The sequence below is a fragment of the Marmota marmota genome, unplaced genomic scaffold, assembly GCF_001458135.2.
Source record: "Marmota marmota marmota unplaced genomic scaffold, marMar, whole genome shotgun sequence".
NCBI classification, from domain to species: Eukaryota; Metazoa; Chordata; class Mammalia; order Rodentia; family Sciuridae; genus Marmota; species Marmota marmota.
The window spans coordinates 1466288-1485044 of NW_026000016.1; the positions used below are offsets into that span (position 1 = coordinate 1466288).

The window sequence follows — 18757 nt, forward strand, 5'->3', positions numbered from 1 at the left end:
GGGGGGGGGGCGGGAGTCTGAGCCTAATTCTTCATGAATCTACTAGGATAACTTCATGGCCTGAGATTTGAATGTCTGAGTTTAAAGAAGTGTTATTTCGGGCATCTTTTAAATGAGACCAGATAGCACATCATGTGGCTTTGATTATGTAGAGAGACATGGAGTCTCTTGGGTTGGGTTACCTGGGCAGAGCCTGATATCTCACCAGCGTGCTCTGAACGTAGAACAAATAGAGAGAGGACCCCACAGAAGCTATTCCTCTGTCCAGTGTCCATCTCTGCCTTCCTCTTTCCTCCAAGATGCTTTTTACTATGTTTAAGGTTCTGTTCAGGTCTCCCCTGAGTGGCACTTCTCTCAGAAACTGTTACTGACATTCAGACTCAATCTATACTAAAGCTAAAGAAGTTTAATTTTCAGGGCCACTCCCTTGCATGGATCTCTTCCAAGGTCCTAGCTCTCTTTTCACATGGCCATATTTTTTTAAGTAAAATGTGTATATTTCACTTAAAATACATCGTTGACTTAGACTCTTCATTTTAACTACATCTCCACACAATCCTCTTGAGTTGCTTGGTGTTGAGTTGGTCACGAGCATTCTGTGGAATCAGGGTAAATAGACGTTGAGTTTGGAATACATTGGGTTTGGGGTTTAATGGAATAATATTTTGATATGGTTGTCAATATAGAAATGGTGTATCAGTCAGGATTCAACCAAGAACACAGATCCAGTAGGAAATATTAAGAGACTGGTGATCGTGTATACTGATGTATACTGCAGGAAGCATTCCATGAAATACATGAGGACCTTTACTGAGCATTGCAGCCAGGGAAGGTCTGGGTCTGGCATTGGGAACTTCCTGTGGCTGTCCCTTGGAGACAGACTGCCCAACGCACATGACCCTCCCCTCTGCTCTGTTAGAAAGGTCCCTCTGTTAGAAAGCATTGGAGATGGGCGTAACCCATTAGGAATTTAGCAGCCTACCTGCCCCCACCTTTATCCTATTTTGGGGAAGAACTTTCTATGGAAAGTCTTTGATGTTTTCAGGTATAAATAAAGCAGATGCAGGCTCCTTTGTGTGTTAGAAGCTGGACCCGTCTGGTCAGCTTGCTCATCCTGCCTCCAGTTTGAAACTACTTTCTGTGTTCTGTGGTTATTTTGCTGTTTTATTTCTCTTAGCTTTTATTTCTCAGTCAGCCCATTCCACCAGGGGAGAACCCCATTCCCACCACCACCTGCGTGGGGACGTGGGCAGTAGGATACTCGTATATATACAGATATTACAAGGAATTGCCTTCTACAGTTGTGTCAGACTGGCTATGTTAGCTTCTTGTCACTGTGATCAAAATACCTGACAAGAATAACTTGAGAGGAGAAAAAGTTTATTTGGGGCTCACAGGTCTCAGTTCCTGTTTAGACATTTCCATTTTTGCAGAAACATCATGGCAGAAGGGCGTGGCAAGAGGAAGACCTCTCAGCACATGGAAGCTATGAAGCAGAGAGAAAGAAGCCAGGGACAAGATATAGTCCCCGAAGTTATACCCCCAGTGACCTGTTAAGAGTCTGTAAACAAGTCAGGATGGCGCCTGGCATTTTGCCAGAGGGAGTGATTTGTGAAGTAACACCAGCGAGCCATTAAGTGTGGAGATTCCTTATTGGTTGACTGCTGTATCTAGTTTATGTTAATTAAGATAAGCTGTGTGTAATGTATATATACCCCTCCTGTCCTACAATAAACGGCTCCCACTCCTGCTGTATCAATGTACAGTTATTGCTGTACATTATTTATATTACAGTTATTGCCGGTTATTTTGCTGCAGCCGGACTGCGGCAGTGACCTACTTCCTCTAGCCATGCCTCACCTACCTACAGTTACCACCCAGTAGTCCATTCAAATGATTAATCCATCAAATGGATTAATCCATGGAAGAGGTTGTAGCTCTTGCCATATAATCTTTTCAGCTCTGAACATTGCTGTATTGCCCAAGACATGAACTTTGGGGGAAACATTCCAAATCCAAACCATAACACTGGCTAAGCAAGTCTGAAGTCCATAACATGGGCCATCAGAAAGGGAAGACGAGGCGGCCAGAGTCTCACAGGCCAAAGTTGGACTCTACAGTCAAGAGTCTCTCCTTCCCTTGCTTTTCCCCAAGAAAAGCCAAAGCCTGATTTTAAGGTAATTCGACAGATTAAGTCAGACCCATGCAGGATAGTTTCCCTTCCAACTGATTAACTCAGGCCCACTCAGGATAATATTTTGAATGGAAAGTCGATGGATTAGGGACTTTAACTACTTCTGTGACATCTCTTCACTGAGCACTTAGATTTACGTTTGGATAACAGTACCAGATCTCAGCCGAGTGAAAGGGACACATCAAAATGCCACCTCCCAAAGGGCAGCAGAATAGAATAGACATTATGATTGATGTATGTACATTCCATGTACATATTATATGTCAAAATACATTCTGCTGTCATGTATGACTAAAAAAAAATAAAAAATAAATAAAAAGAAATAAAATAAAAGGAAAAAAAAATGCCACCTCCCAAATAGTTTCTATTTGGAATATACCTGTCACCCCATGTGCAAAACTACCCAGGCTGACAGGAAGGTTGAGAGCCAGATTTTATGGAGTATTAGTGTATCCTGATATACTCAGGACCAAAGCAGATAGGAATTAGAGGAGAAACAAGGTTAGAAATATATGAAACCTGATCTAGTCTATACAAACTTTTTTCTACCACCAGAGTCTGAAAAACTATAAGTTGAAATTTCAATTATCAGCACTGCCTACTTAAAGCATAAGGTCTAAGTAATAGCATGAACAATTGTACAACCACTATAATTGCGTTTATAATTTCAATTTCTCTATTTTTGTGTGTTACTAGAGTTCTGGCAAATATACAATTTTTAACTTTCACTTGGAAAATTTCAATTAAAAAAATTGAGAAATTCTTCAATAGATACTGGCAGACTGAAGGTTTAGATGTGTGAAAAATATAACCTTGATTGATCATTTTAAAATTTATTAAAGAATTAGGAGAAAATACAAATAACTTTAATGGGATCATGAAACAAAGCAAATAGTCATGAAACCAATAGAGATTATTCTGAGATCAAGAAAGAAATATTAACAAGAGGATTTTTTTACCCTCCCAAAGAAGTAATTAAAAGGAGAGATAAATTTCAAATGAATGAAGAGACTCTTAGATTATACAATAATTTAGTTAATGAAAATAAGTAAATTGTATAAATAATATTGGGGGGAAAAAGAACTAATTTTCAAGCTTATTTCGACACAGAATACAACCTCACAAAAAAAACTCATATTGCTATGGTTTGGATATGGTACATCTCCCAAAAATTCATGAGCTAGAATCTTGGTCTCTAATGTAATGGTATTAAAAATTGTAAGACTATTAAAAGGTGGGGACTATGAGGAGGTGGTTAGGTAATGGAGGTACCACCCTTCTGAATGAATTCCTGTCTTTCTGGAAAGACTAGGTATGTTAGCTTTTCTTCACTGCAACTAAAATACCTGATAAGAGCAAATAGGGGAAGATAAATTTATTTGGACTCATGGTTTCAAAAGTTCAGTCCATGGCCAGCCAAATCCGTTGTTCTAGGTCTCATGTGAAGTAGAACATCATGGTGTGAGGGCGTGGCGGAAGAAAGCTGCTCAGCATGTGGCGTCTGGGAGGCAGAGGAGGAAAAGGCCAAGGGCAAATAGAGTGCAGACTATGTCCTGGTGACTTATTTCCTCCAGTCATACTTCACTTACATTCAGTTACCACCTGGTAGTCCATTTAAATTATTAACCCATCAAATGGATTGATCCACCAATGTGGTTACACTTTTCAAAATCTAATCATTTCACCTCTGAACATTCCTGCATTGCCTAATACATAAGCTTCATGGATCCAAACCATAACAAACTGCCTTTGGCTCCCCAAAGCTTATGTCCAGTCACAGTACAAAATGTATTTAGTCCATCTCCAAGAATTCCCATAGACTTAGCAGTTTAAGCAATGCTCAAAAATCTAAGTCTAAAGACTCTTTCAAGACTCAAGGCAAAGAAAAATCCTTAAAGGAATGATAATTAGTAAATTTTTAAAAACTGAAGAAAAAGACTCAGGACAAACTCTTGGCTAATAAGCTTCTGAAAAATCAAAAGCCAGTTACATATATCTGATATACAATGGCACAGCACAAACACTCCATTCCAAAAGGGAGGAACAAGGACATCGAAAGGATGGGAACAAAGCAAGATTGAAACCCAGCCTGGCAGATATTGGGTCCTGTGATTCTGGCCCACAAAACGTGGCTTTGCCCTGATGGCAACCACGTCTATCTATCTCACTGCTCCATTTATACCTTTGGCATGTTCTAGCATCTCTGCCATATTGTTTCAAAATGATCTGCTCGTGTCTGGACCACCACTAGACTGCTCTTCTTATGCTTCTTACCCATATTTGAATCTATAGAGGCTAGCTTGATGCCTGCCACATATATATCAGACACTCAAGAAATATTTGATAAAATAATGGATAAAAATGTAAACAGACATGTGAGTGAATACTGAAAAATGGATGAGTCAAGAGTCTTCCAGCCTCTATGGATACCACCTTTATTTTTAGAGTTCAAATAACAGACTTTTCACATTGAGTTCAACCAGGAAAAAATATTCTCAAAAATCTTCGAGCTATTGATTTCTGATAAAAACCTTATCCAAGTTTTAAAGCCAGTGAGGACAGCAACAGCACACAAATAATATCCAATCCCCAGAGAGAACTTCCAGTTAACAACAACAAAAACAAACACAAAAAAACTAAAATGACCAAAAGCAAAGACTGGTCTTCTCCACCCAATACCTTCTCCCAAAATATATTGTTGGCGCTTTAGCATTACGTTTGGATAGGTCTGTAGATACATGTGACTTGGCTACATATGTCAGAATGGGTAATGTGAGATTGTGAAATACAATACTCAGCAACCCTGTCAAACTGTTTCTCCAAATGATAAGATATTTGACTCTGAGATATATATTGTGTGAAGTCCAAAGTATTTTCTGTGAATTACAATGAAAAGACTTGCCTACAGAATTTGCAAACCAGCCTCACTTGTGTATGTCTCCCATTCCATATTTCTAATTCTCTCATGCAGCTTGCGGGCAGAACACACACACACACATACACACACACACACATACACACACACACACACAGAGAAAGTGATTTCCTTAGTATAATTCACCAAGTACTGCTTTGACTCTGTAGCCATTATTTCTGTTGGAATTCTTCAAGCAGAACATGCCTTGTATTACCAAGAAAATGAAAAGCAAGATGTTTTCTATTAGTTTTATAAAAGGGAGTTGTTTGAGCCCAAGCACCTTTTCCATACTTGCTTACTTCTCACCTATAAGTTGGGGTATTAGAAACTCCGTCATAGCCCCCTACTCAATTGGTTGCTTCTGAATCTATTTTTGAATTTTGGACTTTCTTGAAAATATAGCTATCCACATCACCCCCTCAAAAAAAGGGAACAAATGTGAATAAACGTGTTTGCATCCCCCCCACTGCCTCCTTAATGCCATCTAAGGAGTCCTGTCCAGAGGTCCTGGGTAAAGAACTCCTGCCCACGAGTGAAACCTTGAGAAAGTAAAAGGATGAGTGGGCAGGAGAGTACCATGTGTGGATGTGAAATCTATGATATATTTCACAATGTACATATTTATGTCCAAACTCTTGAGCAAAAAAAAAAAATCTAAAGGGAGAAAATGATTCTTTAGTATTTTAATTCTCAATAACAGCACCTTTGTTGAATTCTGAGTGGAATCAATGATACAGAGAATATCGAGGGGGGAAAAATGTGCTGGTGAGTATGGTGGAAACCTCATATTCCACAGTGTTTTAGCAACATACCTTTTCCAAACAGATAAAGAATTCAATTTAAAGAATTCTTCTGCTGAAAACATCATTTATTTTAAGAGTAAAATTTAAAGTAAATAAACCTCATTTTAAAGCAAATTTACACTTAACAAGAGCACCAAAATGCAAATCTATTAAAAATAGACCTTATCTTTAATGTTTATTTCACATAATCCAAGTACATCCAGTTATGCAAATTTACATTTTTCACATCTTTGCCCTCCTGATATACATATAACAGTACAAAGAACAACTTTTGTAAAATCTTGGCTGGGGAAACAAGATTCTTGACCACTTTATTCTTCTGCATGTGGACAAATAACTTCTAAATTATTGGAGTGAAATCAAGACTCGTAAAAGTGAAAACTGACTAAATTTTTATTCCACCTGAGGTCATTTGAACTGTTTTTGAAATGGTCTTCTAGTTGTTGGATTACAATTCAGTGGGAGCATATTTTGGGGAGCTCCTTGAAATATTTCAAGAGGCTTAGTTGGTTATTTCTAGAGCTCTTGTAATCTGCATGAGTTGATCCTAGCTACCCATTGATGATTCATAAGCATCATAGTGCTGTATATTCGCCTAAAATATTTCAAACAGTGGTAATCAACATTATTATCCCTCTTTGGTGAAAACATAGTGCCAGGCTAGAAAACGAGCAATTATTTCTTCAATTAGGCAAAGAAAAAGAACAGACTATTTATTATAATACAGTACACATTTTAAAAAGGATCAATCACATTGAATTAAAGAATTTAAAACTTTAGTAACAAATTTTTTAAAATTCAAACATAACAAAATCACATTATAATACTAGATGACCACGTGTTCATTCTGTTCAATGTTGCTCATGAGATCTTTCATATCACTGGTTCCTGGGCTCGATTGACTGTTAAAATACAAAGTGTTCTCAAAGGTGCCCTCTTGAGGTAGGTGCACACGTCTTTTCTTATACAAGAAATAGGCAGCAATGCCAGCACCCACTAGAATCAGGAGGATCACAAAGACCACAGCTCCTGCCACGTTGGAAGACGGTTTGGAAGGTTCCATCTTCCTTGAGTCAGGTATAACTAAAATCATTAGGAAACAAGTGAAGAGAGAGAGCAGCGATAGCACACAATACAACTTTCCTTGTTGAAAAACTAAAATACATGAATATTCTTTCAAGTGATATTTATCAAGCAGAAATGCAAGGCATAAAAACAAAATCAGCAAGATATAGAGGATAATTTAAAATGTTAAGACTATGATTCAGTTGCAGGAATGTTGTATGTCATAACACTGAGCTAACTAACCAATATTTTAAAAATTATAAACACACACACATTTTATTTCCAAGTAATTTAAGACAAACACATTATAAGAAGATAAAATAATACAATAATAATGGTTATTTAAAATAAATTAAAAATTTAGGAAAAATCTAAGAATAGTGGAGATTTAAATTCATGAATATAATTAGTACACAAATAGCACTCATGAGGATAATAAGGACATTAGAGGAGGGCAATAAATTTCATCTTGAGCTTTTTTTAGCAGTCAATAAAATGAGTAAAATAGGATTAATTACCTAGGTTCAAGTGGTCTATAAAAGTTAAGACAAAAACACAAAAGAAATTTGCTATAAAAAGAAAAGATTAGCCAGGTGTGGTAGTGTACATCTGTAATCCCACCTAGTCTGGGCAACTTAACAAGACTGTCTCAAAATTTAAAAAAAATTTTTAAAGGCCTGGTGATGTAGTACTTGCCTAGCATATCCAAGGCCCTGGGTTTGATCCCCAGTACCACCATCACAAAAAAAAAAAAAAAAAACTACAAGCATTGAGAAATTTCAAATTTCCTCCAGTGGTTCTCATAAATTCTTTGTAATAGAGTCAATGATGTCTTCAATAACTTCTTAGTGTAAAAATACCAACATGACTCCCAATCCTATTTTACTAAAATATCAATCAAAGTAGGTTGATGACATAATGAGAAAGGCTAGTTAATTAAAACAATTTTACTTAAAATGCAAGAAGAGTAGGAAGTAATTATTATGGCTTTTAAACTAACCTGTATCATAGTTTTCTTACCTTTTGTTGTCGTTAATGTATGAGTAGGTTCAGCATCAACAACTGTAAAAAAAATTAAAGACTATTTATAAAAATCCATAGTAACTGCATGTAGATAACAATTTTCATTTGGCTCATGATACATGGAATCCTCCATTATTTGGTGAAATGGTATGACATGGATGGATGGATGGATGGATGGGATAGATAGGATAGATAGGATAGGATAGAGAGAGAGAGATACAGATATAAAAAACGATCTCCATTTATTCTTTTGTCTATTTATGCTATAGCAGCATCCTATAGATAAATGGTAATTCTGAACACAGATTAGAAGATCTGAAAATATGATCCTCCAACTTGTATTTGAGCACTAATACTTTTTTAAAAACCTACCAAATCTACCCATAAATAAAATATCCTAAGCTAAGAATTTTTAAGTCAGCCTACTGAAGCCTAAGGCATCATAAGGCATTTGAATGAAAAGTAAAATAAGGCAAACTTGGACCCCAGGATGCAAACCCAACATTCCCAGAGGAAAAACCTACCAAGGAGACAGAATTAGTATATCTAATTCGTGTACTTAAACCTCTATCTAACTAATCATTTTCTCTCTCAGAAGGATATTATGCTAGGTGGAATGGCATCAAAATATTATTGAAGTCCAGACAGTGACACGTGGTGAACAATTAACTATTAATTTCTTCAATTCCTTTCCTTCCACAGTCTTCCACTCTATCTCAGAGGGAGACTGAGCTGGTCTTAGATGACTTCCTCCATGATCAATTCTGTTTTCTCTTTAGAGTCCCGGCCTCTTCTGTTTTGTACTGGTCACTACTTCACCCCTTTCCCACTGTGCAGTAAGGCTTTCTAAATGGGCTGTCCAAATCGATTGCAATTTTGCAAATCCATATGCATGAATATCCCATTATAAACATATTGAGAAATCAAAATTACTCTGTCAGCTAGCAGACAGAATACTGTTCACTCACTCACAGCTGGGCAGCAAATGATCACCACAGCAGAATGGATTTTTCACTGATAATGGGAGAAAGCTTGCAATGGATCTGTAATCAGTTATAATCCCATCTTACTATATGAAAAAAACTGGCCCATGAACATATTTGCCACGTGATAAGATTCTTACTTACTTTTTGGTCTTTTACAAATATATCCTTTGTAGGAAGAACAGTGAATATTATTCCAAAACCCAGAAGATGCGTCTACAGCTACACAATCATTCCGTTCACCAGAGGGATCTCCAGTATTCCAGTTGACAAAGGAAACTGGATTGTTGTTTATCCAGAGCCACATCCCTGATCACCAAATAAAACCAATAAAAACAGAAGCTAAAAATAACCCATCTCAAAACAAGTTCAGTTTACTATGCAGAATTTCTAAGCATATTATTTTATACTAGAATCAATAACTGTTCACAACTAAACAGGCAAACTATGATTATTATAATGAAATAAACCACACACGGAGAATATGTTTATTATATAGCTTGAGTTGAGAACATTCTTCTAATTAGCACAACTATTTATGCCTATCCTTCCTGGCTTTTTTATTTTGGAAAAAAAATGTTCTTTAAACCTTCTTAAACTTAGCTAGAGAATATATTTTTTAATTAGCAACTATGAAGATGGTATAATATGATAAGAACTTTAGGTTCTTATCTCAAATAATTATGAGAGTTTGAATTTTCAAACTCATCACAAATTAAGCATTATTTAAGGCAAGACTTTCCAAAACTGAAGCTTGTTTTTATACATACAACATTCTGAACTATTTGCAAGTAAATAAGAGTTCTGCAAAAGTTACCTTCAACATTTCTGAACAGTCCTATCCAAAAATTGGTTTTACTTTTAAGAGGTTCAACCCGATATGACAGAAAACTGGATTCAGCAGCATTTTCAATGGAAACCAGAGTGGAACCTGCAAGGGATAAAAGGAAATATATGAAACTTTAAGTAGCTGAAAATAATTTTATAAACAGTATTAATGGGGGCAATAAAAAATCAACCCAATAAAAAAAATCTTCATCCACTAAAGAGGAAGAATTTCAAAGAGTGAGCATTTTGTTTTCTTCAGTTTCCATTCTGGAAAATGTGGCTTTTAAAACATCATTTGTGTAAAAGCATTGGACTAGTACCTGCAAACATGAGGAAGACATAGAATAAGTCAATAAAGTTATGGGTCAGGGACCAGTTACAAATTCAGAGTACAAAGGAATGTAATAGGAGAAAAAAATCAGTGCAATATGCTTCAGCTTCATCAAATACCCACTCCAGGTGGTGGAGCAACTAAAAAGCAGGATGGAAAAAAAATAGAATTTAAGAAGATAGGAGTGCAGCATTTTACGTACAAGGGACAAAAAATAATTCCAGGAAGAAATAATAAGAGGAAAGGCAAAGAAGGAGGGAAGCACAGAACTTCTTTAGGATCAGAGATACGGGTTAGGACTGTCTGCAGATGGCAGAAGATTGGTATTTAGAATAATGTGGTAATAAAGAACATTTTTTGAGGCTCAGAATGATGCAATGTATTATAGGAGTATTATTCCAGTTTCATTCATGAATGTCACCCATAGGACAGTTCAAAGGAAGAACAGAGAGCAAAGTGGAACACCAGACAAGCTGAAATTAATAACTCACAATGAATGGTCAACATTAGATTTTACAGTAGTAATCTATAGATTTATAATAATAACTAGTATACTTCAAACATTTAATGACAGACATTTTGTTTTGGACTTTAGAAGCATTGTCTCATGAAATTTCACAAGGCCTCATTAAGTAGGTACTATTAATACCCCATTTTGTAGATAAGGAAAATAAAGTACAGAGGATAAGTAATTTGCTAAGATCCTCACACTAGTAGGGCATCAAGTTATGGTACAACTAAGGCACCCTGAATAAATCATACACCTACACCCCATTCTACTGGGTCCTGAGTTGTTCTCTTGGTTTTTATTTTATTTTATTTTTAAATTTTTTGCATTATTTTATAATTCATCTTAAATATATTTTATTGACATTAGCCATTAAAAATACTTGTGACATACTTTGATGAATGAAGATCATTCATCTTTTTGACCAGATAATACAGTTACCTGAAAATGAAAACAAAGTTCCTATACATTCATTACAAAAATTTTAAAATGTTTAACAACATGAAAGAAAACTTTTTTTAATTTTAAAACTCCAAAGCAGAGCAGGGTAAGGACCTCTAAAAATCATTTCCTTTACAAAAACACTGGGAATGACAACAAATTTGTCAAAATCAACTTTTGTCAAAAGCAACTTTTTCAGAATGCTGAAAATTAGACAGAGGCTTGCATTTTATGTAAGAAAATTATTAGATCTTGGTAATGACAGTAAGCTTTGTGGTGTTTTCACTTGTCCTAATACCATTGCCATTAAGGTCTGTAGTGACCTTAAACACTAACAACCCTACAACCACAGTAAAAATCAGCAGCTTACAAGCACTAAAAGAATGAGAATGGGATTGGAGCCCTTTCCAAGCTGCATTCTCAAAGAATGTCCCTTATTTATCCTGTCTGATAATTTCCTAGAAAACTCCACTTGAAAATTGTATCCTTATTTGACCTTATTCAGAGATCACTTATTGTCACTTGTTTCCTGGGAACATGAGTTTTTAAAAAAAAAAAAAAAAAACTATCAGTGGCAATTGCCTAAGACATTGATAAGAGTAGGGGCAAACAATAAGCTAACAAAAAATTAAAAGCAAGAGCTAGAGAATAAAATATCCACAGGGGATTTTAAAAGTATTGACACATTTGTAGGGAACTAAAAGGTCACAGACACGCATTGGGTGTGCATGTGCTCAGGGCTGTGTGCATGCCTGAGAAAGATAAGAAAAGGTCTTAAGTTTTCACTTCCATCTAATCTTGAGGCTTTACAAAAGTAGGAAGTGAAGGCTAATGCAGAGTTTTAAATAGCTTGGATGGGTGTTGAAAGCACATCCCAGCACACACAGATCCCCTCAGCAAAACCTGGGAGGCTTAATTAGTTCTAGGCACTATGAAACATCTGTGTGTACCATGTCTAGGAAATCCACTTCTATGCACATCATAATCAAATTGTCAAAAGACTGAGCATCGTGAAACTAGCAAGAAGGACATGATTCAACACATACAGAGATTTTTTTTTTTTCTTTTCTATACAGAAGATTGACCCCTGGGCCTCACACATGATAGGCAAGTACTCAACCATGTCCCTAGCCCACCAGATATCTTAACACTGATTTCTCATCAGAAACCATGGAAGCTAGAAAGCTGTCAGAGGAAATAGTCAAAAGGCTAATTGAGAAAATGAGAAATTTTCTATCCAGCAAAACTATATTTCAAAAATCTCAAGGACTCAGGAAGCTGAGGCAGAAGGATCAAAAGTTCAAGGCCAGTCTCAGCAAATTGGTAAGGTTCTGTCCCAAAATAAAACATAAAAAGGAGGCTGGCAATGTAACTCAGTGGTAAGTGCCCTGGGTTCAATTCTTAGTCCATAGTACTGAAAAATAAAACAAGTAAATATTAAAACATTCCTGGCTTGCTTTGTCTTGTTTTGTTTTAATGAAGAACCAGGCATGGTGGCATATGCCTGTAATCCCAGTGACTCTGGAGGCTGATGCAGGAGGATCACAAATTCAAGGCCATCTTCAGCAACTTAGCAAGACCTTCAGCAACTTAGTGAGACCTTATCTCAATATAAAAAATAAAAATGACTGGAAATATAGCTCAGTGGTAGAGCACTCCTGGGTTCAACCCCCAGTACCAATAAATAAATAAACAAACAAATAAATAAATAGAACTTTTCACTATGAGATACTAAAGAGGATCCTTCTGAATGGAAAGCATCATGCTAAGTGAACTAAACCAGACTCAGAAAATCAAGGGGCAAATGTTTTCTCTCATATGTGGAAGTTAGAGCAAAATAAGGGAAAGAAAGAGGTGGGGGTGGATTTAGATATAAAGATAAAGGGAAGATCAGTGGAGTAGAAGGTGGAGAACATGAAGGAGGCAGAAGGACAGGAAATATAGGATGAATTTAACATGGTTATGTTCATATATAAATGTACCAAAGGGAATTTCACCAATCAAAAAATAAATAAAGGATTGAAAAGAAGATCAATAGAGGAAGGAGAAGAGGGGAAAACAGGAGAGGAGGGAAAGGCAGAGGAATGGGGATTAAAAACAAATTCCTTGCATGTATGACTTTGTCAGAATGAACCCAACTGCTATGCATAACTATAATGCTATTTTTTAAAAAAAGGATCCTTTGGTCTGAAATATAAAAGCTTTGTGAAATTCAAATCCACAAGAAGAAATAAAGAGCACTAGGAAAAATTAGGTACATAGGTAAATGTAAAAGATGGTACAAATATATATTTTGTTTATAACTCCTTTGTATTTCATCTAATTTAAATATAGCTACATACAGCAATAATTGTCAATCTGTGTTGTTGCTACAAAGTATAAAGGTGTTTTTATATGATAATAACAGCACAAGGAGGGCAGAGGGACTGGAGACTTGTAAGATAAAAACTTATATACAATTTAAATGAAATTTATGTGAATCTGATCTAGACTGTTGCTAATAAAGATGTTAATTGCACTTCCCTGGGCAACCACTAATAACTAAAATATATACAGATGTTCCCTGATGTAATGAAATTATAGCCTAATGAACCCAATGTAAAGTTGAAAATTTTTAAGTTGATCCATAATAAATTAGAAATTATCTATATAATAAAAGAAACAAGGGAATTAAAATGAAAAATTAATAATTATCTATTTAGCATAAAATGGCAGTAATAGAGAAACAGGGAAATCAAAATGCATAAGACATACAAAAAAATGGCAAAATAGCAGACCAAATCCAATCTTATCAATAACTACACTGATTTTAAATGGAGTAAACACTAATGGAAAAATTGGAGACTGGTAGTAAATTAATGCTAATTAATTAGAAAGATGCAAATAAATAATAAAAGGAGATACAAAGACACAAATAGTTTGCATAGGCTATACAAACAATAACTTAAAAAGAGCTAGAGTAGCTATACTAATCCTAGACATTTAGAAAAAAAAATTATTACTAGAAGCAATGAAGACATTCTGTAATGATAAAGTTTAATCAGGAAAAGATGATAACTGTAGACAAATGACCTTATTTCAGAGCCTCAACATTTGAGAAATCAGACTTCATCTCACTCAGAATTTAAAATTAAAGGTCAAGGTTGACTTTTGAATGAAACAAAAGGAAATGAGAATATAACCCTAACCCTTACATACCTCTGTTGGATGAAGAACCCCCAGTTGGGGCAATAAAAGTGGAGCAAAGTTAAATCAGTAAATATTCAGGGAAATTTAACTAAGTGACTTTTAAATGCACCCTGAAAACTTTTATTTTTCTTGGACTTTTTTTTCCCCAGAAGGAAAATCATTCATCTATGTCATTTCTATTTGAGTTTTGTTTTGCTTTTTTTTTCTTCACTAATATTATAGCCATATGTAAAAACTTGTCTATTAACAGTCAATTACTGATAAGAGTTTGAGCATATTCTGGAAAACTGAGGATGTGCATCCAAACAATTTAGAACTCTGAGGCAGAAAGATTTGTTCCACAAATAATTGATTTTTATCTGCATTTCCTAAAATTTCAAAGTTACAAAATTAGAAATTACATTTAAGGGACATGATGTGGACCATTATGTTATCCAAAAAATCATTTAAAAAAAATAAATAGGTGGGCTGGGAGTGTGGCTCAGTGGTAGTTCACTTGCCTGGCCTGTGTGAGGCAATGGGTTTGATTCTCAGCACCATATATAAATAAATAAAATAAAGATCTACCAACAACTAAGAGAAAATTTTTTTAAATAAATAAATAGTTAATTTTACATTCCTTTTATTTGTAATTTATAATGTTATTAATGTCATTGTACTCTATACAATTATGGAACTTTCTTTTAGGAAATGTGGCTCTTACCCATTCGAAGACACTCCAGAGAAGCTTGACCCCAGTTCCTTGTAAATGAAGACTCAATATAGTAGCAGTGACCATGGAAAGGAATCCATGCAGAGTGCTCTGACTCTGGACATCTGCCAGGCAGTTGTGGGGGTTCAGTGGCAGGTATTTCTATTAATAAAAAAAAAAAAAAACATGTAAAGCAAAACCTGAAGTTTCTACAGTATAGAGAATAATATTTTCACAACTAAGGGAAATTATTATCATCTAACATAATAAAAAAGGAATTTCTAGTGCTCATCATATGGCTCCACCATTTCTATTGTTCATTTTTCACTTATCATTTTAAATACATTTTAACAGAATGCATTATGAGACAGAGAATCAATCATACTTACAATTAAAGAGTATAAATCTATAAATATCTATAGTAATATTAAAAGTTTAGAAAATAATTTTTATAAAGGAATTCCCTTTTTCAAGTCACTCTTTTTTTTCTGGAACCCTAACTTCTTAATTGTAATAATGGTCCTTGTAATATAATTTATGCTGTAGTTAGAATTCTAGGGCTGTGTCCATGATATCATTGGTTCTGGTGAATCTGCATGCATTATGATATGATGATACAACTGTGGGGGGGATCTGTCATTATAGATTCAGAGGACAACCTCAATAGCAGACATTCAGGGATTTAAAAAGAACAATTAAACTCTAGAAATGAAAATTTTTTCCTCTTTTCATTATTTTGACCTGTATGTATAGGTTGACAACCAAGTCAGTCTTTTGTTAGGTGAAGAAAAATGTTTTAGTTTATTTTTAGTTATGCATGACACACTATCATTTAATAACATCAACAGTGGTATGTAGGAGGTTATTCAGAAAATTCCAAATTTTCCAACTGTTTTTGTATATTCAATTACCATCTGATCTTTTGCAGAGAAAGTAAAAACTTTCGTTGCAGTATGATGTCTTCCAGTAACCATCAACATCCAGGTAAACACATGCTGATTTCATCTTTGGCTCATCAGCTGCCCAATTAGTGTACCTCATCCTCCATTTATCAGTCCAAACATATTCATTATTGGTCTGCAAGAATAAAAACAACTATGAACACGGACATCTTGCTTCATTTAGAAAATGCCAAAAGAATCAGATGAAGAAAAAGTATATTCAAGGCTGTTATTGGACCAAGAGTCTTGAACATATGGGGGGAAAATTATAAATCATTTCTACCAACTCAAATTCAGGAAAGGCATCCTTTCTTATAAAATGGTTATTTCTTGGAGATTCCTAGGAATACATCTTTTGAAGCTATTTTGAAAAACACTGACTGAAAAAGAAATCTGTCTTCTTCCATGAAACTTTCTTTGTTTAAGTCTTTAGGGTGTAAGTTTGATCATTATAACAAATAAAATATTTCTTACATTATTGAAATTTATTATAATAAACTTTAAGTAATTTTCATTGATTCATAGACCCCTGAGAGAAGCACTAATCTCTTCTGATCTTTTCATTGTTCTGCTTTAGAAACGGCACCAGTGATAAATGACAGGTAAGGTAATTTAAGTGGGTAAATAATAGAGGCATCATGGTCTCTTGACTCCCAGTTAGGTGTCCTTTTAATGATGTGAATCGTGCCATTTTTTTAAAAAGCTGGCTGTTTTATTTCACTTGCACACTAATTTCTTATCACATTTTAAAATTTTTTTTAGTTGTCAATGGACCTTTATTTTATTTATTTATATGCGGGGCTGAGAATTGAACCCAGCGCCTCACACACAATAGGCTCTACTGCTGAGCCACAACCCTAGCCCCAATTTCTTATCACATTTACCCAGACAAATTTATGGTCACAAATGATAGCATCAAAAATATTATTTATGTCTTTTTAACAGTCTAAGGTATTTTATAGCTAACATATAACATTAACTAAAGATAACTGAATTTTTAAAATACTTCAAACATTTCCCCCTTTTAACTGCATTATTTAATTTACCAAGTCAATTGTCAAAGATCCAATGATTAAAAAATTAAAAGTATGTGTCATCTCATTAGAATTTTTTAGTATTTTCCCATGTTTAATCAAATAATCCCTGAAAATCATTGATTCCACAGACATAAGGGAAATAACAGTATTGCTTTAGTCATAAATATTAGCATTTTGGAGAACTAATCATTCTAAAAGCAAAGAAAAGCCTAGTTTAAACTCAAGAGAACTAGGACCATGTCTATGAGAAGAAAATGAACGATCTATCAAGCAGATTAATTATTAAAAACACAGTCAACAGAGATGTAAAAATGTCTCACCTAAGTTTAATCACAAAAATCATATGGATGATTTTAAACATTCACTTCCCTGCTTAGGAAACAGTCACTGTATAACGTGTAAATGTCCATCTCCGCATCAAGTCCCCGGAAGCTAATAACGTCTGACAGCAATCTCCTTTCCAGTTTCACCTCCCTCTTATCCTTTTCCCTCTTCTTGACATTTCTTCTGTTCTACCATCCTACGCTACATCTAAAAAGGTTGACTTTCCCTAAGAAGCCCTCTTGGTCCTCTCCCCTGGCCCAACTCCTCCAATAACACTTCGTAGGTGCTCTCTTTAGCACTTACCTTATCCCTTAATGACCTACTAACACCTCTATTTCCTCTATTTTAGAGGTTTTCTGGTTGACTAGCTGGGTCAACATGGAAGGACAGATGGACCACAAGGAATCAGAGAAGACTCATTTAGTAATATTTTGGTAACTTATCACCACTCAGTTCCTGGCCCCTTCCCTCACTCTGCCCTATTCACTGACAATCTCCCTTTTCTATGAAAGATTATAGAAAATTGACTGTAGTGAAATACTTCTCACAACATGGATGAAAGTTCTACAACCATGGGACCCAAAACAATTCCAGAATAGTTTTTAACAACAACAACAACAACAAAAAAAAAAATCAAAAGTGTCCCCATCGCCTAGTAACTATGCCCTGACCTGATTTTTTAATCTCCATGACAGAGTTGTAATCATGACACTGGAAAGAAATAAGCAAGTAGGGCAAACTAGTCAGATGCAGAATATAATTTAATTTTAAAAAGCAAGAAGAGACTGAATATTGGTCAGATCATTCTGAGTTTGATTTCTGATACAGTAGGCTGTATCACTAGCCTACTGGATCCTTAAAGGCAGGGGATCCTTAGAAGATTGGGTCTTATTTATGTTGGTACCATTCACATTGCCCACCATAGTTTCTTTCACATAAGTGTTCAACAGAATGAACAGAAAGACAATCATCCAACCACAACCACAATTTTATCAATCATGTCAGATTGTACACGTTGTTATATCTTACCAAATTACTGTTCAGAGCAATCCACACAGGTACATTAAACGCATGCATCTGCATCCATGCAAATGCATTGCTGTAGGGATCCAGAATACTAGAAATGAGAGAATCGGAATTCTTGCAATATTTCTCGGCATCATACCATGTTAACTTCAATTTCATGAGTGCATAGCTGCTTTCACCATATTTAATAAAGCCACCCTTTGGGGTTGGTGATGGAGAATAAGGCAAAGAAGGGTCTACAAAAAAATGATTATTTTTATTAGCATTATCAATAATTATTCATTGTACATCACAAATCCAAACTGTCTAGTCTTAAAATAGTTTCATGAGCCATTTTGCATTAGAAAGCAGAAACTTTATTTTTTATTCCATTAGCCTAATTAAATTAAATAATTTCTGAACTTCATTTAGAATACTAATGCAGATATTTGATCAAGTATCTAATATATATATATA

The 18757-nt window shown here is 35.1% G+C and overlaps 1 protein-coding gene across 1 annotated transcript in view; it reads right to left on the reverse strand.

The window, feature by feature from the left end:
- Window positions 1-4612: 4612 nt before the first annotated feature.
- Window positions 4613-18757, reverse strand: part of Mrc1 (mannose receptor C-type 1) — an 86781-nt gene continuing 72636 nt past the window's right edge. Inside the window, exons 24-30 of the mRNA XM_015483400.2 lie at window positions 18305-18537; window positions 15885-16050; window positions 14986-15135; window positions 9803-9916; window positions 9130-9294; window positions 8000-8041; window positions 4613-6997 (exon numbers count right to left, since the gene is read on the reverse strand). Of these exons, the coding sequence (XP_015338886.1) occupies window positions 6741-6997; window positions 8000-8041; window positions 9130-9294; window positions 9803-9916; window positions 14986-15135; window positions 15885-16050; window positions 18305-18537 (1127 nt within the window). The 3' untranslated portion in view covers window positions 4613-6740. The remainder of the gene's footprint in view (window positions 6998-7999; window positions 8042-9129; window positions 9295-9802; window positions 9917-14985; window positions 15136-15884; window positions 16051-18304; window positions 18538-18757) is intronic.